The sequence below is a fragment of the Mesoplodon densirostris genome, chromosome 3 (genome assembly GCF_025265405.1).
Source record: "Mesoplodon densirostris isolate mMesDen1 chromosome 3, mMesDen1 primary haplotype, whole genome shotgun sequence".
In the NCBI taxonomy this organism is placed as follows: Eukaryota; Metazoa; Chordata; class Mammalia; order Artiodactyla; family Ziphiidae; genus Mesoplodon; species Mesoplodon densirostris.
The window spans coordinates 43,826,661-43,853,128 of NC_082663.1; the positions used below are offsets into that span (position 1 = coordinate 43,826,661).

The window sequence follows — 26,468 nt, forward strand, 5'->3', positions numbered from 1 at the left end:
ATTCAAAAATCATATTGTGTTTCAGCTAATAGTCTTAATTGAAGAGATGACATTGGTCGAAATTTACTTAGAGTGTATTGACTTAAAGAATGTATTGACTTAAAATGTATTGACTTCTGATATTTACCTTATCATTTGCTTATCTTAAAGGGGGAAATTGATTTATGACAAACTTGCAAAGAAAAAGGTCTAAGAATAAAAATACTCCTTACTGTTGGTATTCTCATGCTTTTCTAATAATTGCCCTCGTGATTATTTGGATTTATATAGACTGATGTTGCATTATGATGAGCCTGAATTCTAGGTTCTTTTATAAAGGTTATTAGGTTTAGAAAGTTGAATCAACTGCACAATGCAAATATTATAGCATGTTTTTAAATCCTTGTGAGTGTAGAGATTCATAATTTCATGGCAACTATTCATTTGGTTTTTAAACATTTAAGTTCTTATTTACAGAACTTAAGTCTTAGGATCTCCCTTTCTTGTACTTAAGGAGACATTTGTAGGAGGGCCTTTGTAGTTTCTTTCCTGTCATTAGTGTGAGACTTAGTTGACCATTTCTTGGATGGAACTTATTATGGGAAGCAGCATTAGAAATTGGGCAGTTTCTGTCTTCCTTCTGAATCAAGTCTTCGCAGATAGTGTTTATTCTGTTTTCAAGGAAATACTTCTGCATAATGCAACTTGTGCATAATTCAACTGCAAGTACATAAAGCATACACTTCTTCTCTAAAGTCAAGTGAATTATTTTTAATTTTTCTGCCATTTTGGATTGTGTACATGTACCTCAATACAGAAAAATTGTGTATTTCTCCCTCTGGGTGTTGGCTACCTGGTACATCATTGACAGTTTTTCATGTCCTGAGTCTTCTCTTTCCAGCCAGCCCATGTATCTAGGATTTGTATAGATCACAAATTGGCTGCTCAAAAGCCAATTCAGTCCACATGATGTCTTCTTTAAAAGTGAATTTGACAGTTTGAGAATAAAAATAATGAGAGTAAAAGATTATAATCAAGTGAAAATAAAATAAGAACCCACAAGCTTATATACTCAGAATAGATACTGTAGAAGAAATGGAGATGTTAGAAGAGTCAACGTTAGACAACTACCATAAGTAATATTTGACTCAGGCAAGAATAATCCATGGATGTTAAAACTAGTGAGTTGAAAGTTTAATGAAGGACTTCTCTGATGGCGCAGTGGTTAAGAATCCGCCTGCCATTGCAGGGACATGGGTTTGAGCCCTGGTCCAGGAAGATCCCACGTGCTGCAGAGCAACTAAGCACATGCGCCACAACTACTGAGCCTGTGCTCTAGAGCCTGTGAGCCACAACTACTGAGCCCACATGCCACAACTACTGAAGCCTGCACGCCTACAGCCCATGCTCTACAGCAAAAGAAGCCACCACAATGAGAAGCCCATGTGCCACAACAAGAGAAAGCCCACACGCAGCAACGAAGACCCAATGCGGCCATTAATTAATTAATTAATTTTTAAAATGTAAAAAAAAAAAGTTTAATGAAGAATGGGATACTTACAAAGTCTATAAAGAATCTCCTATAAATTTATTATTAATTTTTTAAATAAATTTATTTATATTATTTTTGGCTGCGTTGGGTCTTTGGTGTGTGTGTGGGCTTCTCTAGTTGCAGCGAGCCGGGGCTACTGTTTGTTGCCGTGTGCAGGCTTCTCATTGTCATGGCTTCTCTTGTTGTGGAGCATGGGCTCTAGGCGCACAGGCTTCAGTAGTTGTGGCACGTGGGCTCAGTAGTTGTGGCTTGCGGGCTGTACAGCTCAGGCTCAGTAGTTGTGGCACGTGGGCTTAGCTGCTCCACAGCACGTGGGATCTTCCCAGGCCAGGGCTCAAACCCGTGTCCCTTGCATTGGCAGGCAGATTCTTAACCACTGTGCCACCAGGGAAGCCCCAACTTCTTATAAATTTATCTCCCTATAAATTTATTGTGAAAGGGAAAGTAGTAACTTATAGTAGAAAATGCTAGCCGATGTTACTTTAATCAAGTAATCAAAGTTACTGTCACCAATCCAGTAATGTTGACCAATGGACTGAGACCAACAACAAAAAAATCACTTGTGCCAAAAATGCATAACCTGAGTCTGATGATTCTTCATGATTACACAAACCTAAACTGAGAATCGTTCTACAAAATAACTGGCCTATAGTATTCAAAAATGTCAATGTCTTGAGAGTCACAGAAGAACTGAGGAACTGTTCTAGATTAAAGAAGAACAAAGAAATATTACAACTAGGTTCAATGCATAATCCTAGTTTCGCTCCATGGAGTGGTGGGGGAGAAGGCAGGGCAAAAGACATTATTGGGAAAGTAGATGAAATTTTAATATGGACTGTCGATTAGATAATATCAGTGTATCTACATTAATTTCCCTCTTTTAATACTTGTACTGTGGTTGTATGGGTGTGTATGTTTGTGTATATGTATATACATAAATATAGAGAGAGAGAGGATGTTGTGGCACATGGGGCAAAATACAAATAATTGGTGAATCTGAATAAAGGTATATGGGAGCTTTTTATCCTATTGCAATTTTTCTGTACATTTGAAATTATATGAAATGTTAATACCATAAAAGAACAAAAACAGGTGGAGAGTATTCTAGATTAAAGAAGACTAAGAGACCTGACAACTAAATGTAGTAAATGATCCTTGGCTGGATCCTAAATCCAGAAGTAGTAGTAGTAGTCGTATCCTGGCTCCAAACGTAGTAGTGGTGGTGGTGGTGGAGGTAGTAGCCACAGTAGTGGTAGTAGTCTGTAAAGGACATTATTGGATCCGTTGGGGAGATTTTAATGTGGACTATGTATTAGATGATGTATTATTGTTAAATTTCTATGATCTCATAATATTGTGGCTGTGCAGGAGAAGGTGCTTGTTCTTAAAAGATACATGTTTAATTGGGTCCCATTGGTTTAGTTTTGCTTTTATTTCTTTTGTCTTGGGAGACTGATCTAAAAAAATATTGCTACAATTTATGTCAGAATGTTTTGCCTATGTTCTCTTCTAGGAGTTTTATGGTGTCATGTCTTATATTCAAGTCTTTAAACCATTTTGAGTTTATTTTTGTATATGGTGTAAGGAGTGTTGTTATTTCGTTGATTTAATTGCAGTCATCCAGCTTTCCCAACACCACTTGCTGAAGAAACTGTCTTTCCTCTATTGTATATTCTTGCCTCCTTTGACATAAATTAATTGACCATAGGTATGTTGGTTTATTTCTGGGCTCTCTGTTCTGTTCCATTGTTTATCCTCATTTTTTAAATGGGGAGACTGAAGCTTAAAAACTCTAGGTGACTTGATCAAGGTCACACAACCAACTGAAGACTGAATTCAAACCCAGGCAGTCTTGACTCCAGAACCCACATTCAGCCGCTATACCATTTTGTTTAGTAAAACACAGTGAATATATTTATTATCAGCAAGTGAATGACAGTTGTTTTTCCAGTGGTGATCAGTGTAAAGGTAAGGAGACCAATAAGCTGACGAAGTTGGATCTGTGAGAATGTTAACCTCTCCTCAGTTTATAGAGTCTGAATTTAAAGGGAGCAAATTTAAAGAAAGCAAATGGCATTTCTGATGGTGAGGGAGGGGTATTCTTGTCAGGAGAAAGCACGGAAGAAAGTTTGAAGATAAGTTTTCTTCAAGATTATGTCTAATGGAGTATACTGTTTTCTCTGCTTGAAATACCTCTTTTCAGCTCTTCATTCTGGCCCATCCAGAGATCACATGAGTCTTACGTGGCCAACTAAACCTAAATAGACCTAAATAGGAGTCTTTCCTTCCTCTGTAGTGCTATAGTACTTTTAGGTATTTAAAAAGTAGCAAGTACTGAGGGTGCAAAAATGAATAAAATATGGATTCTGTGTTAAGGGAATCACTTATTTTTATGTACCATTTATTTGCCTGTTACTTAAAGGTTTAAATTTGTTAAATATAGTTTCTACTAGGATATAAGCTTCCACAATGATTACTATCTACTTATTATACCTGTTACATATTGTAAATGCAGTTTCCTTTTAAGAATTCAAGCTAAATTTAAGAAATGGCAGAATTTGAACACGTTCAATTTTAATTGTAACATATATATATAACTTTTCTGTTGGTAGGTTGTTCCAGTTTTGGTGCATCTCCTGTCCGCTATCAGCAGTGTTAGACTTTACATTCCTAAAGACCTTCGACCACTGGACAATAGACAGAGTGTTTTAAAATCAATACAGGTATACACATTAATTTTATAAATTAAATATAAATTTTATGTAAATATAAATAGGGTTTATAACAAGGCAGCTGATTTGCTGTTAAATATATTGCTTTCTTTCAGAAAACCTATAAACACTACCAATAGTGGCAGTCATTTTTAACAAAGATAGTGGCAGCAGATCTATATGTAGACTGTCCTCTCTTTGAATCTAGCAACAAAGTCAGGCTAAAGGAGGGCTCACAGAGGAAAACATGGCCACTATTGTGTGTTAAATATGTTTTGCTTTATTCGTTATGAATGAAAATAACTATAGAGTGTATTTAAAGTTTTATGTATAGGGCTTCCCTGGTGGCGCAGTGGTTGAGAGTCCACCTGCCAATGCAGGGGACACAGGTTCGTGCCCCGGTCTGGGAAGATCCCACATGCCGCGGAGCGGCTGGGCCCGTGAGCCATGGCCGCTGAGCCTGCGCGTCCGGAGCCTGTGCTTCGCAATGGGAGAGGCCGCAACAGTGAGAGGCCCGAGTACCGCAAAAAAAAAAAAAAAGTTTTATGTATAAAATCATGTGCCAGGACTTTTAACGACTTTATAGTATAGTTAATACATGGATGAAATAGTCTTATTTTCAATAGGAAAAATTAAGATTTTATAGAAAATTTTATTTTCCGGTAGGAAAATAAAAAGGCACTTTGTTAGTTGGTTTAGTTGGTTAGTCAATAAATATTTGAAAAGGATTTACTATGTAGTGAAGGCTGTGTACTAAAATCTGAGAAAGCAGGATGCTTTCAGTGTACAGTAGGAATTTTTAAGCTGTGGTCCATGGGTGAGCTTCTTGAAATGAATAATTCTCTTTTTTTTTTTTTTTTTTTTTTTTTTGCGGTATGCGGGCCTCTCACTGTTGTGGCCTCCCCCGTTGCGGAGCACAGGCTCCGGATGCGCAGGCTCCGGACGCGCAGGCTCAGCGGCCATGGCTCACGGGCCCAGCCGCTCCGCGGCATATGGGATCCTCCCAGACCGGGGCACGAACCCGTATCCCCTGCATCGGCAGGCGGACTCTCAACCACTTGCGCCACCAGGGAGGCCCTGAATAATTCTCTTGACAGTTTTATAAAAAGATTTTGTGGGTAACCCCCCCCAACTTTTTTTTTATTTCTAACTGGCCAAATCCTATCTTACCTTTAAGCCCTATCCAAGACCCTGAAAGTCTCCCAGTGGGATACCAGCCTATAGTGACCTATCTCTTCCCTGAACTCACATGTTCATTATATTTAACAGTCAAATCATGTTACAAAAAAATTTAGTGATGGGGATCTGGACCCTTTGAAAGTTTATATCTTTCAGCTCAGTAGTGCCCTCCCTAGGAATCAGCCCCAAAGAAGTAATCAGAATATTGAAAACATTTACACTTGAGATGTTCAATGCAGGATTATTTATAAAGGCAAGAAGTTATAACAACCTAAATATACAATGATGGGCTTTATCAATAAATTGTGCTGCATCCAGAACTATTAAACTTTAAATATTAGAATTATTAATAAATTATAATACATGTCTGTACGTAGAAAAAACATAAAAGGAAGTATTTAGTTTAGTCTTAACTAATTTTGTATGTAAGATGAAAAATGAATTTTAAATATTTTGTTTCAGGAAGTTCAGAAACGTTTTCCTGATGGTGTTCCCTTATTAGATCCTATTGATGACATGGGTATTCAAGATCAAGGACTGAAAAAAGTCATCCAGAAAGTAGAGGCTTTTGAGCATAGAATGTATTCTCATCCACTTCACAATGATCCAAATTTGGAAACTGTGTATACTCTTTGTGAAAAAAAAGCACAGGTATGGCAGAAACTCTTTTATCATAGAATTCTAAGTATTTCACTATATAAGTGAGTATATATTTTTCATTTTCTTTTCCTATTGGTTTCATCACCTAAAACAGGAAAATGTCTAGCTATCTTTTAAGTAAACTATCAACTCTTACCAGTAAAAAAAAAAGTTGATCACTTTGAGATGTCATTCACATAGCATAGCATTCACCCTTTTAATGCATACAATTCAGTGGTTTTTAGTATATTCACAGATATCTGCAACTATAACCACTATCTAATTCCAGAACATTCTCATCACCCCAAAAAGAAACCACATACCAATTAGCAGTCACTCTCCCTTTCCCTACCCTCCAGCTGCTGGCAACTACAAATCTCCTTTCTGCCTCTATGGATTTGCCTATTCTGGAGATTTCATATTAAAAAAAATCATACAATATGTGGCCTCTGTGTTTGCCTTCTTCCACTTAGCTAATACCTTCAAGATTCATCCATGATGTAGCATGAATTTGTATTTTATTCTTTTTTATGGCCAAAAAATATTCCATTGTATATATATACCACATTCTGTTTAACCACTCATCAATTGATGAACATTTGGAGTTTTTCCACTTTTTGGCTATTATGAATAATGCTGCTACGAACATTTATGTACACATTTTTGTGTGGACATATCTTTTCATTTCCCCTGGGTGGAATTAGCGTAGAATTGCAGGTCAGTGAGTAACACTGTGTTTAACTCTATGTTTAACTTTTTGAGAAACTGCCAAACTGTGTTCCGAAGTGGCTGCACCATTTTACATTCTCACCAGCAATATATTAAAGTTCCAGTTTCTCCACATCTTCACTAATACTTGTTTCGTCTGTATTTTTAATTATAGCCATCCTAGTGGTATGAAGTAGTAGTTCACCTTTTTAGGCTAACTAGCTATATTCTCTAACCAGTAAAAGCATTCTTACAGCCATTCTGAATAATGAATTTAGAAAAAGCTTTTTGAAATGAATACATTTCTTTCCACTATCCACTTCTCTTCAACTAGAATCTTTTGTATATACAAATGTCACTTCCTCCTTGAAGTTTATAACTCCTTGCTATTATGCTTTTTCAGCTTTTATCACAGGCTATTTTATCATGTTTGTTTTCCTGTCTCACAAACTAGATTTTTAAGCTCCTTAGGCTCAGGTGTTTCATTTACGCTTATTTGTACTCTTCCATATTTCCCATAATGATCTGTTTTTATAAAGTAGGTGCCTAGTATTTATTGAATAAATAAGTAGAAACTTCTTGGCTTAATAGAGTAATGTGTTCAGTTCATAGTTTTACAGCACTGCCCCTTTCTAGCTTTTTGTGAACTAACGTGATGTGGCCCTGTGCCATGTTGGGCACAGCAGGTGTGTTCTCAGTGAACATGTAGCACACCATGCTGTGGCCCACTATGAAGGTTTCTTCTCAAGATCTGGAAACTGAGACACAAAAAGCTTGAGTATACTCAGTTGTCATCCTGGCCTCATCTATCACCGGGACCATTGCAGCAGCTCCCTCCCTGCTTCCAGTTACTCCGTACCTGACCACCAGAATCATCCTTAACAGTTTCAACACAGGAACAGAAAGACTTGAGTTTGGTTGAGTGATGACTGGAAAGTATCCACGGAGAAGGTGGTTTGAAGCCACAGAGAAAGGCATTATCTGAGCCACTCAAATATAACAAAAAGGCCCTAGTGTCTGGTTGAAAGACTGGCTAAATAAAATTGTTATGAAGACTGCAATACATGGAAAAAATGCTTATGCAGGAACATTAAATTTAAAAAGTAGGACCTAAAATCGTTGTGGACTATGATTACAATTCAGCAAAAGTAAAAACGCACACCAGAAAAGACTGAAAGGAAAACTTAAAGTGGTTGTGTTTGGGCAGTGAGATTATAGTAGGTAATCCTACTCCCACCCACCCCCCATCTTCTGTCATGTGCTTGTATTGCATTTCTTAATGAAAGAAAACTACAAAGAGTTAACAACTTAGGGGGAAAAAACAAGTCTTTTTTTTTTTAATGATCTCCTGACCTCCTAGTGACTGCAGGATAGATTTGACTTTCCTTAGCCCTGCCTAGGAAGCCTTCAAAATCTGACCCCTCAACTGTCAACATTTTAAGTGTTCATACTCTGATTCAGCTTTCCCGTCCTCTCAGACTGAAACTACAAAGTGAGGCAATACAAGGATGTTCTTGTAGCATTGTTTGAAAAAGCAAATTAATGTAAACAACCTCAGTGTTCATCAGTAGAAAATTAGATACATGAATTATGCATATCCACACAGTGGGTATCAACATGGCCATTTTTTTTAAATGAGGTAAATTTATATGTACTTTTTGGAAAAGAAGTCCTAATTGTATTGAGTGGAAAAGGAAGCTGGCCTCACTTCTGTGGGAAAAGCCCCTGTACCTATGTATTTATTCATTTATAAACATGGATATCTGTGTTCTTTTAAAGTATGTAGAAAGAGATATAGAACAGCATTGTCCAGTAGAAATGTAATACAAGCCACTTACATAATCTTAAATTCTTTAGTAGCCACTTTAAAAAAATAGTGAAAAGAAACAGGTGAAATTAATTTTAATAAGATTTTTATTTAGCTCAATATGTCCAAAATACATTTCAACATGTAATCAATATAAAAATTACTATGATAAAAATCTTAAATAGTAGACTGTCTTCTACCAACCTTTAAGCTTTATACGCCTCTGGGTACTTAGCACAGTCTTCTATGCTAATATAGGCGCATCTTCAATTAAAGAAATTTTAGAAGACAATTTTTTTTTTCTGATAGGCCTGATAGAGCATGCTAGGTAATATAGAGTTGTCTAACATATAAAGCATTCCTTCTTATCCTCCTAGCATTATGACAATATATCTGTTCATAGCAATGTAAATAATTGCTAGGAGTTTAGATTCTAGAGTCTGATAGTCTGGGTTTGAGTCCCATCTTTTATCACTCATTAGCTCTGTGATCTTGACCAGTATCTTGATCTTGGTAATCTCTGTCTGCCTCAGTTTTCTCATCTGTAAAATGCACATTTAATATTAGTTACCTACTTTATATGATTGCTGTAAGAATTAAATGAAATAATGTAAAGCACTTGAAAAAACAGGATTTATAGTTAGCTGTCAATAAATATCAGTTACTGACCACCATAATTGCCTTCAACATTTCTACTCCTCAGTTGAAGCTTAATAAATCATCTGCAAAATTCCAAAGTCTTTGAATTTCTACTTCTCAATCCCTAAACTTTTCTGTCCGTGTCTTTCTGAACTTCAAGCCTCCACTTCAGGATCACAGTGTTTTCTTGCTCTTGTACTGTCATCCGCTGTCACAGTTGAAAAGTATGTAATATTTTCTGATTAATGGAATTTTAAAACTCATCTACCCTATAGGATGACCTCAAAATAACATTTTCCTTTTAAGCATTCATCTCTGTCTGTAGAATAAAGACCTATTCTCTTTGCTAAATCCATTTCCAGCTTAGGCAGATTTGTTATAAAATTTGAGGGCAAAGAGAAGGAACACTTTTCAGGGCATCATAAGGGAAATATAAGTAGTTGAGAGATAAGATTCATACACTCTCATCTTTCTTTCCTTATTCTCTGAGTTACCCCCTGATTCCCTAAGGATGAAAAGCTGGAGTTGATGTCATTGCTACCTCAGATACATCATTCCTCTTGTATAATACCCTGGGACAGTAAGAAACTCCTGTGTTCTCCTCCACGTCCCCCGGCCCCCAATATAATATTTTTTGTTTCATTTCATGACTAAACATCATTTCATTTTGTTTACCTTATTATTGAACTTCTTTTGTACTTTTATATGCCTTAGATTGCAATAGACATTAAATCCGCAAAGCGAGAACTAAAGAAAGCAAGAACTGTCCTACAAATGGATGAGCTCAAATGTCGCAAACGTGTTTTAAGGAGGTTGGGATTTGCTACGTCTTCTGATGTCATAGAGATGAAAGGACGAGTGGCTTGTGAAATAAGCAGGTAAAACCTGGTTGTTCTAGAAAACTGGTTCTAAAATGGGATACTGTTTTTTAAATGAGGGCTATTAATCTTTTAGAAAAAGAGCTATATTAAAAATATAAAGTTGTACAATGCCTTCCATATTAAAATACAGGTTCTGATCATGAAGTTGAGAAATTAGAAAGGGAGAATAAAAATCTTTTGAATCCTTAATTAAGGATTAACACAGATACCATTAGTACTTTCATATGTTTCCTTTTTCTTTATTTTAATGCATTGTGGACTTTTTACATAATTGTAACCTTAGTTTATATATGGTTTTTGTATACTTTTAATTATTTTTACAGTTAGGAACATTTTCCCACCTTGAAACTTCATCTAATAATCATTATCCTTTTTTATGTAAAGTTTTGGTCTAACAGTAGGGTATTAGAGTATAGCATGTTATAGGCCACAGCTTGAAATCGGATATAAACTTTTGTAAATTGGATATAAGCTGTTGTCTATTTTGGTAATCTTTTACTACATTACAAATGACCTTAAAACTAAATGACTTAAAACAGAAGTCATTTCATTCTCTCCGATTGTTTCTGTGGGTCCAAAATGCTGGAAGGGCTCTTTAAGATGTTCTGGCTCAGGGTCCCACTTGACTGCCATCATCTTGAAGATACTTACTTTGCCATAGTCATGACCATTATTCTTGATGATTCCATAAAAGACATCTTGAAACAGTTTTTATGTTCTCACCAAGGCCCTAATGGATGCAGGCAAAGAATTAAAAGCCTTGTAGATGGTTTTGGGTATTCCTGATGAAGACTTATTCATATTGTTCTTATTGATCATCTGGTTCAGATATGAATTCAGATACTGGCAGGGGCCAAGATTCTGTGGCAAACAGGACAGTTCTAGGCCGCCAAAAGGGGGCAGTGACTACCCAGCCCCAATTAATTATTACAGAATACTGTGATATCAGAGTATTCAACTTAGAAAAGTCAAAAATCCAGATTTTTTTTCTTTTTGGTGAAATCTCTTGATTTTTAAATGTTCACAGACTAATTCAAAATTATTTTTGTAAGTCCCTGTGCAAGCTAAATAAAACATTTCTTCATGTTAGATTTGGCCTACAGGCTTGTAGTTTTCCTTTAAGCTGTGATAAAATTAAGCTTTCCTACTTTGTACTTAAAGAAACCTAGGCACTATAAGGCTAATAATTTACCCAGGATTAAATTTAGACTATAACACCAATCTACTGATTTGAATGCCAAAATTAATGTTATTGGAATTATTTCTTTGTGGTGTTATGTAGTATTGATATTTAATAGTTAATATAGAAATTAATTTCTATTAGATATCTGTAGCTAGTTTTAGTCTTAGAAGAAAGAATATTTAGAGAGAGAGTGATAACAATATCACATATCAAAGTATGTTACCTTTCCCCCAAAATTTGCCTCTCCCTCTGGTCTTGCTAAATAAGACCCAGCCACTAAAGGCAAAAACTGGGGAGTTGTCCTAGATTCCTCCTCTTCCTTCTAGCTCTCTTCTCACATCTTCATGATTGTTTTCTCCTACCTCTGTGCTGTTTTAACTATTCCCACTGACTAAGGTGCATCCTGTTTATAAGTCTCTACAACCCATCCTTTATACTCTTGCTTTCAGAATAGTCTTTCCAAACCACAAATCCCACCATGTCATTGTTTGGTAAAAGTCTCTTAGTGATTCTGTATTGCTTTCAGAATAAATTCCATAATTTAGTGTATTCGTGCCTTTCCCTTTCTATCCTGTCTGTTGCCACATTCCACACATGGTGTTTCTTTTATTTAACATGACCTTTTCCTTGCTCCCTGTTCCTGCATAATTTTTTTTAAAGATCTTCTGAAACTTGCTTTGAGTTTCTTCAGTTTGATTTTAGGCTCCTCAACTTTTTTTTGCATAATTGCCTATATAACTCTCTATTAAATTGCTGTCCTGTGATTATTATCTTTCTTTTCTGCCTCCTGCATTAGACTATATAAGTAGTCTTGCCTTGTTTGTATTTTTGTCCTTTTGTCTTGACTCAACTCTCAGTTTACCATTAGGAACCCATGTTTAGTTTTTGACTTTATTTTTGAGTAGTTATTGCTGTTTATAAATATTGATAGTTCATTACTTTATTCTTTTTTAGAAATCTTATGAAAAATAGGAAATTTGCCCTTTTTTCCTTTTCTTTTCTTTTTTTTTTTTTTTTTTTAAGAGTAACACCCTTACAGTTACTGGATGGATCCATTAAGCCCTTTTATAAACGTAAGATACTCTATGGAACCTTGATTATAGAATTCTAGAGACACCATCACTGTAGTCTTTTTTTCAGCTTTCGTTGAACACAGTTGAGAATTCAGAATTTTTCATTTGTCATCCACATGGCAAAGAGAAAAATAACAGAAAAAGATGTTTTTGCAATTATTACACAAATCAGAAAATTAACACAAAGAGGCAAAAAGCACTCAAGGCAAAGTGATGATGGTGAAATTGAGCATATAAGCAAAATCTCAGACCCTAGGTAAATTCTCACGCTCAAGAGTCAGTGAGTGAATAATATATTTCTAAGAACAAGAAGAAAAATTTAAGATTTTTATAACTTTACTCTCCTTTCTGTTCAACATAAAGGACTTAGTTATGTAATGTTTTATGATAAGAACTTGGGCCATCCCATTTTGCTAAAAAGGACTTGTGACTTTGTCTTTCATCTTTTGTATTTGTGGCTAAATTTTCCTTGATACAATTCTTAGTTGGTCAAATACTGAAGATAGTTGTAAATACAAGGAAATTGGTAAAAAACAGATGATGAAGAGATGAAAGTAATTCTAATCTTTATAATATAAATCTATTATTTTTATAATATAAACATAAAAATAAACAAATGGGACCTAATTAAACTTTAAAAAGCTTTTGAACAGCAAAGGAAACCATAAGCAAAATGAAAAGACAACCCACAGAATGGGAGAAGATATTTGCAAACAATTCGACCAACAAGGGATTAATCTCCAAAATAAACAAACAGCTCAATAACAAAAAAAACAAACAACCCAGTCAAATGGGCAGAAGATCTAAATAGACTTTTCTCCAAAGAATATATACAGATGGCCAAAAAGCACATCAATAGATGCTCAACATCACTAATTATTAGAGGAATGCAAATCAAAACTACAATGAGCTATCACCTCTCACTGGCCAGAATGGCCATTGTCAAAAAGTCCACAAAAAATAAATGCTGGAGAGGGTGTAGAAAAAAGGGAACCCTCCTACACTGTTGCTGGGAATGTAAATTGGTACAGCCACTATGGAGAACAGTATGGAGGTTCCTTAAACTAAAGATAGAGGGACTTCCCTGGTGGTCCAGTGGTAAAGAATGCAGGGGACATGGGTTCAGTCCTGGTCAGGGAACTAAGATCCCACATGCCACAGGGCAACTAAGCCCAAGGGCCACAACTACTGAGCTTGCACCCCTCAACTAGAGAGCCTGCGTGCTGCAAACTACAGAGCCCATGTAGTCTGGAACCTGGACGCCACAACTACGGAGCTCACACGCCCTGGAGCATGCACGCCACAACTAGAGAGAAGCCCACATGCCGCAACGAAGACCCGATGCAGCCAAAAATAAATAAAATAAATAATAAAATAAATCTTTAAAAAAAATAGAGCTACCATATGATTCAGCAGTCTCACTCCTGGGCATATATCATACTGCGAAAAGATACAGGCACCCCAGTGTTCATTGCAGCACTATTTACAATAGCCAAGACATGGAATCAGCCTAAATGTCCATCTATAGATGAATGGATAAAGAAGATAAGGTACATATATACAGTGGAATATTACTCGGCCATAAAAAATGAATGAAATAATGCCATTTGCAGCAACATGAATAGACCTAGAGATTATCATACTAAGTGAACTAAGACAGAGGAGGACAAATACCATATGATATCTCTTATACCATGTGGAATCTAAAAAACGATACAAATGAACTTACTTACAAAACTGAAACAGACTCACAGACTTTGAAAACAAACTTATGGTTACCAAAGGGGAAAGGTGGGCTGAGGGGTAAGGGCAGATAAATTAGGAGGTTGGGATTAACATATAGACACTACTATATATAAAATAGATAATCAACAAGGACCTACTGTATAACACAGGGAACTCAATACTCTAATAACCTATATGTGAAAAGAATCTGAAAAATAATAGATATATGTATTGATATATGTATAACTAAATTACTTTGCTGTACACTTGAAACTAACACAACATTGTAAATCAGCGATACTCCAATATAAAATAAAATTTTTTTAAAAATCTGAATGTGAAAATGTACAATTATGGAGCGAAGAAGATGGCCTTTCTCTCTTCAGTGAAATTACGACTTGTCATAGTCTTTTTTTTTTTAAGGGCACTAGCATATTTATTTATTTGTTTGTTTGTTTGTTTGTTTATTTATGGCTGTGTTGGGTCTTCATTTCTGTGCAAGGGCTTTCTCTAGTTGCAGCAAGTGGGGGCCACTCCTCATCGCGGTGCGCGGGCCTCTCACTATCGCGGCCTCTCTTGTTGCGGAGCACAGGCTCCAGACGCACAGGCTCAGTAATTGTGGCTCACGGGGCTAGTTGCTCCGCGGCATGTAGGATCTTCCCAGACCAGGGCTCGAACCCGTGTCCCCTGCATTGGCAGGCAGATTCTCAACCACTGCACCACCAGGGAAGCCCTTGTCATAGTCTTTTAAAATACTGTATTTAGATGATGCAAAAGAAGAAGCAAAAGTAAGGGTAAGCTAGAACCTAAAAGAGATGTATTTAAAATCTGGAGTCAGTAATATGTTTTGACAAGGCAAGTGCAAGAAGAAACAGAAGTAATGATAAGCTAGTACCTATTATAGATATGTTTGAAATCTGAAATTGTATTTACTAGATGGATATACTCCAGATTCATAGATAACAGTCTTGATGAGCAACAATTTATAACATTCTCAACACTAGGAAACTGTGAATAAAATGTGTGTCTGCTATGGGTACATTCTAATTAAGATTTCTATAATGTTTTTCATTGTTTTTTAAATTATTTGTAAAATAATTGAATTGAGTTGAAAACCATTTAAAAGATCCTTGGACCTAGGTAATAAATGCTAATGACTAATTTTTATGGTATTCTGAGAGTTAAGAAATGATTCTTTATTTCAATGAATATCTGCATTTTGGTATTTGCTAGAATGGGCTCTTTATAGGAAACACCCATTTCACATTTATTATTCATATATTGGTAAATATAAAAACCTGCCATTTCCTTAGTTAAATAAATCTTTGTCACTCCTCACTGACTAGTCCTCATGTTCAAATAACATATTTTATTTAAAACTATATCTTAAGGATGTGTGGGTACATATGTGTGTTTTTATATTCTGACATTTGGAGTTTACTCTCTTTTTGTTTGTTTGTTTGTTTGTTTATGGCTGTATAGTGCTGATGAACTCCTTCTAACTGAGATGATGTTTAATGGCCTCTTCAATGACCTATCTGCAGAACAGGCAACAGCACTACTAAGCTGCTTTGTGTTTCAAGAGAATGTGAGTTAATAGATTTAGCACATCTTATTTGTTAATTTACATGTCTTATAATTTAATAATATTATGGATTTTTTAATTTTTAAAATATGCCTGCATATTTACATATTATAGGTAATGTTATTAGAAATCAATGCAACTATAACCCAAATTTAGTAAGAGAGAAACAATTAAATGTATATTATCAGAAAAGAAAGTAAACTAGAATTTTATTTATAGACAATCATCTTTAATCAGATTCCAAGTTAAAAATTTGCTCTATAAAACCCAGTGCATTATTTGAAGGTCTAGCTTAGTCAGACAGTCTAGAAGGAAAAAGAAAAGGTAAAATTAAGCAAAACTAGTAAAAATGAAAAGGGAGTGAGGTTGAATTAATATTCCTCTTCTCAATTTTGGAGAATAACTGAGGCAGCTGATTGTACTAGAGGCTGAAGTCTTAGTTTTCATTGGCAAGATTTGAGATAATGGCCATACGATTCTCATCACTGGCTTGGCAGTAATTTTTTCATGTGAGTAGTTAGTTGACTTTCACCAGCTCTTAAGAAATCAAAAAACGAAATGCTGGATGGACCAGAAGGACACTAATCATCATTTACTTTATTGCAAAAGGCAGTATGATTTATTTTAAAAAGTAAAATGCATGTTTCACATTTCAAATTCAAAACTTTATTCATTGTGTATAAAATTGACAAAATAAGAGTAAGACAGGCACATTTACCTTCTAAAAATAATGTTGCTACTATATAAATTTTTAGAGAACCTTTTACCATATACACTTAGTTTAACTTTTAAAAAAGTAAATTGTGGGGCCTCCCTGCTGGCGCAGTGGTTAAGAGTCCGCCTGCCGATGCAGGGGATACGGGTTCGTGCCCCGGTCTGGGAGGATCCCATATGCCGCGGAGCGGCTGGGCCCGTGAGCCATGGCCGCTGGGCCTGCGCATCCGGAGCCTGTGCTCCGCAACGGGAGAGGCCACAACAGTGAGAGGCCCACATACCGCAAAAAAAAGAAAAAAAAAAAAAAGTAAATTGTGTAAGACAAATTTGTTTTGCAGTTCTGCTGTCGATCTGTTTATCCATTAACTATTTCCTTATTTGTTAATCAGATCAAATACATAACTTCTTGGAGTAGGTAGGTATTTTCTCTCAGCTCTCTGATTACAGATCAGAATTACAACTGCAGTGGCAATGATAACAAATAGGACAGTAATCCAAAAATGATTTATGCTCTCATAAGAATGCCTGCTGTGCACCCATGAAGTAATTTAATTTGCATGTGAGGAATGCATTTCTTCACAAAATATTATGTTTGGCTGTTGTTTTCCTTAGGTTCAAAATTTTATTACATTAATTTCTAAGATAATTGTTTAGAATGTTTGTCCAGTTTTCTTTGAACAGATATAAGGTTTAGAGATTATTTGGGGATTGGTGATCTTCTGCCTGTGTCAGACTTTGTCTTGTGGCTAATTTCTTATACTGTGCTTTTTTTTAATGTGGCAGTAAAAAAATCCTGTCTTCTGAGAGGCCATGTATGTTACCTCTTCACGGGAGTTGGGCCTAGCCAAAACACAACTCTTAAATCTTGGGGCAGGATGTCACTAAATGTAGTTGAGATTTGTTCAGTGAAGCCCTGCTATGTTATATGTAGTGTCATCAGTTCTTGTGGTGTGGTGCCTTTCAACATCAAAATGGATAATTGTACTGAAAGTACCGTGGAATTCTGTTCATACTTTAAAAGTATGTTTTCTAGCCAGAAAGGAAGGTAAATATAGTAAGATACTTGTCATAAATGCTGATAACTTCTGTTTTAAAGCATGTTGTTTCTAATGCCGTGCCCCCTTATTTTTTATATCATTAGAAGTAATTTAAAGATTGCATAGTGTTTATAATATAAATATCAAGTATCATACAAATATTTATTAAGCACCCACTATGTGCAATGCAGACACCTAGACACTAGAAAGACAGCAGAACTTTTTGCTTTCATGATACTTTCATGTATGCTAGTTGATGAAGACAAACAATAAATAAATAAAATACACACGTTATGGCAAAAGGTGATGAGGGTTTTGGAGAAAAGTGAAGCAGAGGAAGCAGGTAGAAATTTTGCGAGGGCTGGAGTTACTGTTTTAAGTAAGGTGATTAGAAAAGGCCTCACTGATAGAGTGCCATTTGAATTGAGACCTGAAGGAGAGATAGGGAGCAAACCGCACTCACCTGGTAGGAGAATATTGGTAAAATGACATGTAGCTTACTTACATCAAGACCAGTGTCTTCTACTTACAGTGACCAGGAGAGAGGAAGAGATCAGTAACTGTTGATCGTGAATGGACACAAGACATTTACAGTCTTGTGTACTTTTCACTAAACCGAGATGTGGAGTTCATTCATGATACAAATCAAAACCAAGTCCTATATAAATACTGATGCTCAAAGTAAAGGCAGATCTATTGCAACTAACCTATAGTTGCTTTTTTAAAATTTACCTATAATTACTTTAAATTGTCTCACACATATATACATACATACCTTTCCTGTAATAATTTTAGTTTTGTATAGTAAGTCTATCTTTGTCAAAATTTGTTCCTTAATAATAACTTTATTCTAATCACAAGTCTATAGGTTTTGAGGACCTGACTTACTCTCTTTGACAGAGTACGAAACTAACACACAGAATTCAAGCAGCTTGTCCAAGTTTATTTGACTAATTAGTAATAGACCTGAAACTCAATTATTCTAATTGAGAAACTGATAGACTTTTCACTAGTGGGAAGACAATAATAAGAATACTGAAACTCATCTAAACTTTTAAATATTTTAAAAGTGGTTAGAGAGCTAGAAATATCTGGGTAAAACTAAAATTGAGGGCATTATTTCTAATGTTCTTTATCCAAGATTTTTAGTTTCCACAGAGTGAGAGTTGCCTAGAAGCCAAACTGTTTCAAAAAAGTATGATACAACAGTTTATAAATGTTGATGTAACTAAACTACTATGCATGTTTACAATATTTTCTCCAGTTCCATTTATGGTCACAGAAAATAGCTAGTTTAGCACACTTTGCAAATTTAGCAGTGTAATATTTTCCTCTGAAATATAAGAGAATAGTATAATTCAGGATGAGAGGAGTGATAATTTTGCTTACACAAACTAAGTTGATTAGAAACTCTAAATGCTAATGACTGAGGTCTTATAATTTGAAATTAATGGATATCATGGAAGCTTTGTTTATAAAAGCAGATAGTATACACTGCATTTTAAACTTGGGTTTTACATACAATCTTCTTTTTCTTTTATAGTCTAGTGAGATGCCCAAATTAACAGAGCAATTAGCAGGACCACTTCGTCAAATGCAGGTAAGATTTTTTTGAACTACATATTTTATGAATAGTATGTTGTGAAATAAACATTTGTGACAGTCTAATCATAATATTTATTATTCCACAGAGACAGCTTCCTTCAGGATTAAATATATCATTTGATGTTAGTCTTGTCATTTACTGCTGTTTTAATAACATCATTTGTAATTTTTATTTTAAAAATTAAACATTCTCCCTCACCAAAATGTTAAGTTATATAGAGTTGCTGTGAGTACAGATTTAACATTGCATAATGTAGATAGGCTATACCAACAATTCAGTGTCTGCATCATTTTCCTTGGTGTTAAGAATAGCATCTTGATAGATTTAGTTAACTTAATTTTTTATACATTTTTCCATCTCAGTTTACAACAAATTTTAAAATCAGGTTTTAAAATCTGTTTTAGCCTAAGAAATGATTTATTTCTGGATCCTCAAAGCCACAGTAGTTTATAGTAATGAATTGGTCTCTTTTATTATTTTTCTTGGGAAGAATGGTTTTATCTATCTTTTCAACATTAGATAGGGAAAGATGAACTATAAGACACTGCAAGAGAGGAATGAAAAGTGAATCATAAAAGAAGGCCCCTTTAAATGGAACATTTAACATTCCTTAATATTACTAAGAAATTTAAACTTCCAGAATCAGGGAAGTCTTAATAGGCCTAGGAGTTTTTGACCTTCTCAATTACCAAGGAGAAAAGAATGAAATCTAACTTCCTATTGTAAGGAAAAGGAAATATTAAGATTTATATTTTTTAAAGCATTGTTGGAGAAAAAGCATCATTTTGCCATAGGATTTATGTTTCTCTGAGTCTGGCTTGTTATTATTGTCTTTGTTTTCTTAATGAAACAATTAGAGATGAGTTAAATGTTACTGTTTAATAATTTTAATGAAGAGTTTTGGTTTTTGTAGAAAAGGTATTACTGGGTGAAAATCATGCTCTTGATATGTTTTTCTTAATTAATGTAGTGGAAAACTTTGCTGTTTGATTACTCAGCAGTGGAACAGGCACTGTGGCTACTTAGAAGCAGAATATCCAAATTGCAGGCTTATTACCTAGGAAGAAAAATATTGTATTGTAGAATACTGACTTTAGAAACCTAAAGAAAAAGTGATACGGGAGATCCTAAGTAAGAAATTTTAAGTATATCTTTTATCTTCAAAGGAATGTGCTAAAAGAATTGCAAAAGTTTCAGCAGAAGCCAAATTGGAAATTGATGAGGAGACTTACCTAAGCTCATTTAAACCTCACTTAATGGATGTAGTATATACCTGGGCAACAGGAGCTACATTTGCCCATATCTGCAAAATGACAGATGTCTTTGAAGGTATGGTTAAATTTTGTACACATATATTTCTTTCTGATATAAGAAATATACTTAGGATGGCATTGATATACTAAACAAGAATAATATATTATTTTTAATTTTTGATAATAAAAGGAAATCTTCTGCCTATGTAAATCAAAAATATTCTCCATGAATCCTTTGTATTATTTAATAAGCTCAGTCTGCTCATTATAACAGTTTATAATCCTGTGCCAGAGTCTCTGCAGTCACAGATAAGGCCTATTTATGTGGGTATTTTTACTTTTGGTTTTATTCTCTTAGTAATAACCTAATGGCTTGCTATGCAATTCCACCAAAAAATAGCAGAGCTAAAAATGCTGTCCATCATTGCATTTCTAAAAGCAATCAAAACTGTTACTCAACTGAAGAAAAATTTTAAATGAAGAAGTAAAGGTAAAGGGAATATATAAGGAGTAATCATAAGTGAATTACAAGAAGCAAATAATAAGCACAATATTTAAAGAAAACCATATTTAGAAATGCTGTATTCATTGCAAAAAGATTGGCTTATGCAGATTGTAGATATTTATAATGGTGAATTGTGTTTACACCGAACTTTCTTAAAAATGAAAATAAATGAGCTTGGACTTCATAGAGATTTATTATAAGAACATTTAAAATTTTATTTTGAGAAAAATTATATTTTTAACACACCCTGTATACTATGCTTTTTACCCGATATTATTAAAGACTGATAGATTACTGAGTTTATGAATCTCTGCAACAGAATCAACTATGAGCCTTTACTTCACTACATTGAATTTTAATGGGTTTTAAGGTTTTAAATATTACAGTTTATAGTATATTATTTTTTAATTATGGTGTGCTGTTTTAGTCCTTTCCCTAAAGTTTATTTCTAAGCCTCCATTAAATGGTCATTAGTATTATGGTCCCAAAATCTTTTTCTGAATACTGTATTCTGTTACCAGGGTGGTCATTATTTATTAGGTAACTACTGTGTGACAGGAGTTGTGCTAATAAGCATTTTATATAATTTAGATCTAATCACCAAAGTAGCACATCAGAGTAGATATTATTTGCACTTTGCACAAGGAAACTGATTTTTAAAAGGTAAATAATTTGGTCAAGGTCATGGAGGTGTATGTACTATATGATGGCACTGTGATTTGAATCCTGGCCTCTGTGACTACAAGCACATGATAGTTGATAACTTCATCTAAGAACCATAATACCTTATCTTTGAGTTTTGGACCACCTAGAGACTTCTTAAATACTACCTAGAATTATACCATCTCTATCCACTGAAAATTCATGCTTGTAGGAATGGTAAGAAGGTCTACAATAATTGATGGTGGGTAGCTACTGTTGAGGCTGTGAGAAGAGGGAAGCATGACATCCTCATCTCACCTGTGAACATTGCTTAACACGCAGAAACCCAGATAGATGTATGGCAGCTTGTGTGTTTCAGACACACAAAGGCAATCAAGTACAGTGTCACCACTCTTCAGTCTAACTTCTTTTTGGAACATAAGGATGAAACTAATCACTGTTCTATGCCTAAATTCTACGACTTGTTAATGTAATAGCTCATATTTGTATATCTGCTTCTCTGAGAAGGCAAACACAATGGCATAAAACAATAGTGGTGCAGTTTGTTTTGTTTTGTTTGTTTAAGAAAAATGAAGGGACAATAGGCCTAGAAATACAGGAAACCTTATAAAATTATCTTTGTGGATTATTTTTCTATTCTTTGTGCTTAAATGAAAAAGTTACCACAGTATGGCAGATAAATCCTAAACTGCTAAATTGAAGACAGTTTGTATTTTTTAAAATTAATTTATTAATTTATTTATTTTTGGCTGCATTGGGTCTTCATTGCTGCCCACGGGCTTTCTCCAGTTGCAGCGAGTGGGGGCTACTCTTCTTTGCGGTGCGCAGGCTTCTCATTGCAGTGGCTTCTCTTGTTGCGGAGAACGGGCTCTAGGCACGCAGCCTTCAGTAGTTGTGGCTCGCAGGCTCTAGAGCGCAGGCTCAGTAGTTGTGGCACACGGGCTTAACTGCTCTGCTGCATGTGGGATCTTCCCGGACCAGGGCTCAAACCTGTGTCCCGTGCATTGGCAGGCGGGTTCTTAACCACTGCGCCACTAGGGAAGTCCTGACAGTTTGTATTTCTGCCACCTATGAGTTGATGTTTTCCACAACATACTAGCAATTCCTGAAATCTGTTTCAGTTCCTGAAATCTAATTCCTGAAATCTATTTCAATTCCTTGAGGCTATTTCAGTGTCACAGTTTGCTTGAGAAATCTATGATTAAAAATTGAGGAATTCAGTGTATAACTTGAAATTGGGTCTAACATCAACACAATTTTCATGGTACCATTATATCAGCTATACCTTTTCTTTCTAAAATTGGGATAGCTCATAAAAGCAAATTATGTAATTAAACAGCAAAAAAATAACTGAGAACCTTGATTTACTTAGGATATTTTTTTTCTAGCATATGGTGTCTCCCCGCCACAACCTTTTTTTTTTCCTTTTTTTCTTTTTACTATGTTGCTTAGTTCATCCATTTCAGAATAGCCATTCTCTCCTCATCTTGTTACTGTACATGCTTTATATAATTGGAAAAATACTATAATCAAAGCTCTAGCCCATAGTATAGTGTGTCTTTATTTTTACAGGCAGAAAATGACTGCATTGGAACTTTTTAATGTGCTTCGGTCAAGTGTCTGATCATGTCATGTCATGAGCCTCAGGAGTAGTTTTAAGTATTTTTCAAACATCAGCTGGAGCTAGTTAACATTGTAATGATTAACACCATATGTTTGGGGGATGTCTGATGTAAGAGAAGAGTTTACACTGTGATTCAGTTGAGGAATTTTGAACACTTCACATAAATAATTATTGCCTCTGTTATCACCCTGGAAAAAATGATAGAATATAATCATTTCTTATTTCCATCAATTAAATTTGGATAACAATTAAAAATACATCTGTAGGGCTTCCCTGGTGGCGCAGTGGTTGAGAGTCTGCCTGCCGATGCAGGGGACACGGGTTCGTGCCCCGGTCCGGGAGGATCCCGCATGCCGCGGAGCGGCTGGGCCCGTGAGCCATGGCCGCTGGGCCTGCGCGTCCGGAGCCTGTGCTCCGCAACGGGAGAGGCCACAACAGTGAGAGGCCCGCGTACCACCAAAAAAAAAAAAAAAATACATCTGTATGGGCTATAGCCCATACAGATATGGGGTTTCAGTCTACTGATCCATTGTAGTAGATCCATTGTAACCTAGACAGGGCCATTACTATTTATTTCTGTCTATACAAAAACAATATTGTACTCTTCACTGTGCATGAAAGATTTGCTTTCCACTAAGCACATGTCATCAGGAAAGCTCCTATGACAAATTATCACTTGAAAGTGTTTACTGTACTTCTGCCTGTCATAGGTTTTTTTGTTTTGATTTGTTTTTGGCTGCATTGGGTATTTGTTGCTTTGCATAGGCTTTTCTCTCTAGTTGCGGCGAGCGGGAGCTACTCTGTTGCGGTGCGTGGGCTTCTCATTGAGGTGGCTTCTCTTCTTGTGGAGCATGGGCTCTAGGTGCGCGGGCTTCAGTAGTTGGGGCACGCGGGCTCAGTAGTTGCAGTTCGCGGGTCCTAGAGCGCACGGGCTTCCGTAGTTATGGCATGCGGGCTCAGTAGTTGCAGCACTTGGTTCCTAGAGCATGCGGGTTTCAGTAGTTGTGGCACGCAGGCTCAGTAGTTGTGGCTCACAGGCTCTAGGGCACACAGGCTTCAGTAGTTGGGGCACACAGGCTCAGTAATTGTGGCTCATGGGCTCTAGAGCGCAGGCTCAGTAGTTGTGGCACACGGGCTTAGTTGCTCCACGGCATGTGGGATCGTCCCACACCAGGGCTCGAACCCGTGTCCCCTGCATTGGCAGGTGGATTCTTAACCACTGCGCCACCAGTGAAGTCCCTGTCCTAGATTTTTAAAGCAAATGCTGTTTGGCACATTCCTACTCTCTGCCCCCACCACATGGTCTTCTCAAATGCCTTTCCACTAGCATAGTTTTACCCTTTCTTAGGAGACGGTACATCAGAGTTAGAAGGGATTTTCCAATGGATTTGTTTTTTTAAAATACTTTTGCTAATAATAATAGAGTAACATTCTATTAGTATGTATCCTGTGTTTAAATTTTGGCACAGTTTTAGTACTAAATGACTTAGGAATTAGTACCTGATACTTACTCATTTAATGAATAATTAACTGAGACCCTAGTGGGATCAGGAATTGTGCTGGGTGCAGTGCAAGCAACAGTCTCTGCCCTCCAGGAATGTTTTCAGCCTAAGCTGGGATCTAGTGGTAAATGATTGCAGGAAAATATAATTATGATCCTAACCTCAGGCCTCAATAACCACTTAGATAGGAGTTATTAAATCAGATTCAGGGCGTGAACTGTGGGGAACCACTTTTGCAAATGCCAGATAGCTGGAGGTAGAAATAAATACCTCTCCAGATAAAGAAATGTGTTGATTTCCATCCTCAATTAGAATGGTGTTGTTTAAGAACCTCATGAGCCTGATGTTTATAAAATTACCCCTAAAGCATGTGTGCTCAAATGTCCATCAGTGGGTGAATAAATTGTGTATTATCCATATAATGGGACAGTATTCTATTGTAAAAAAAAAAAGTGAAGTACTGATTCATGCTAAAATATGGATGAACTTTGACCACATTACGGTTCTAAGTGAAAGAAGGCAGACACAAAAGCCACCTATTGTACAATTTCATTTATGTGAAATGTCCAGAATAGGCAAATCCGTAGAGACAGAAAGTAGATTTGTGGTTGCCATGGGCTGGGGGAAGGTGGAAGGGGGGAGGGGTGTGACTGCTTAATGGATATGGGTTTCTTTTTGAGTGATAAGAAGATTCTAAAATTAGATAGTGATTATGGTTGTACAATTCCAAATATACCCCAAACCACTGAATTTGTACACTTAATTAAAAGGGGAATTTTATGCCGTGTGAATTATATCTCACTGTGAGTTTTTCCAGAGAGGTGATGTAAATCTGAGGATAAAAACAGGCAGTGACACTGGGGTACATGCTTTAAAGTGGTAAATTTTATGTGTATTTTACCACAATTTTTCTTCAGAAGGCAATGCCTAGGGCTTCCCTGGTGGCGCAGTGGTTGAGAGTCCGCCTGCCGATACAGGGGACACGGGTTCTGCCCCAGTCCAGGAAGATCCCACATGCCGCGGAGCGGCTGGGCCCGTGAGCCATGGCCGCTGAGCCTGCGCGTCCGGAGCCTGTGCTCTGCAACAGGAGAGGCCACAACAGTGAGAGGCCCGTGTACGGCCAAAAAAAAAAGCAATGACTAGTAAGAATTCAGTTTTGCTTTCCACTCTGGCAAGACCAGAAAAAAAGATTTGTAACAAACAGTTAGGTTGTTAGTGTGTATGTTTCTATTTCTGGTCAGCTTCAGATAGCCTGGGGGGATGGGTCATGGCTTTGTATCTCTTATCTAACGCTTAATCTAGGTGGTCCTAATTGATGAGGCAGAATGATTTCCAAAACTGGGAGTAAGGAGAACCCTTGTATTACAGAGAACTGCAGTAGGTAGGAAGTATGCTGGGTAATTCACTTCTTCACAGTAGGCTTCATTCATCCCCTTTAAGCTACAGCCAGCTATGGACAGTGTTTGTACACACACGGTGATTTGTTGACAAGACTGAGGCCAGCACCCACAGCCATTGTATGTGCAACCCTGTACCGCCTGGCCTCATTTTCTTAATTGTTCTCATGTCATCTGAAACTGTCAGAACTCATTTTCCAGAAATTGAGTGGGAGTGCTTACAAAGTGTGGCAGTGTTCACTCGCTCAGATGTGCGTTTAGTTTCTTTAGCTTATCTTATCATTATACTTCATGTGGTTCGGCCTCTGATAGCTTTTGCAGATCCTGGCTATTAACATGAGTTTCTCAATTTGTAGAAATACCAAAACAATATCAGGTTATCTGTGATTCCCAGTACACATTTGAAATCAGTCAAAACAGAGTTTGTGAGCCAGGGCACCTGGCTCTCGGATGCACTGCACAGCAGTTTTATAAAGGATTTCTTTTCAATTCTAAATGACCTGTGA

General features: G+C 36.3%; 1 protein-coding gene across 1 annotated transcript in view; it reads left to right on the forward strand.

Moving 5' to 3' along the window:
* Window positions 1-26,468, forward strand: part of MTREX (Mtr4 exosome RNA helicase) — a 133,687-nt gene that overhangs the window by 97,925 nt on the left and 9,294 nt on the right. The window contains exons 20-25 of the mRNA XM_060092888.1: window positions 4,144-4,254; window positions 5,884-6,072; window positions 9,929-10,092; window positions 15,559-15,664; window positions 18,956-19,012; window positions 20,185-20,347. Of these exons, the coding sequence (XP_059948871.1) occupies window positions 4,144-4,254; window positions 5,884-6,072; window positions 9,929-10,092; window positions 15,559-15,664; window positions 18,956-19,012; window positions 20,185-20,347 (790 nt within the window). The remainder of the gene's footprint in view (window positions 1-4,143; window positions 4,255-5,883; window positions 6,073-9,928; window positions 10,093-15,558; window positions 15,665-18,955; window positions 19,013-20,184; window positions 20,348-26,468) is intronic.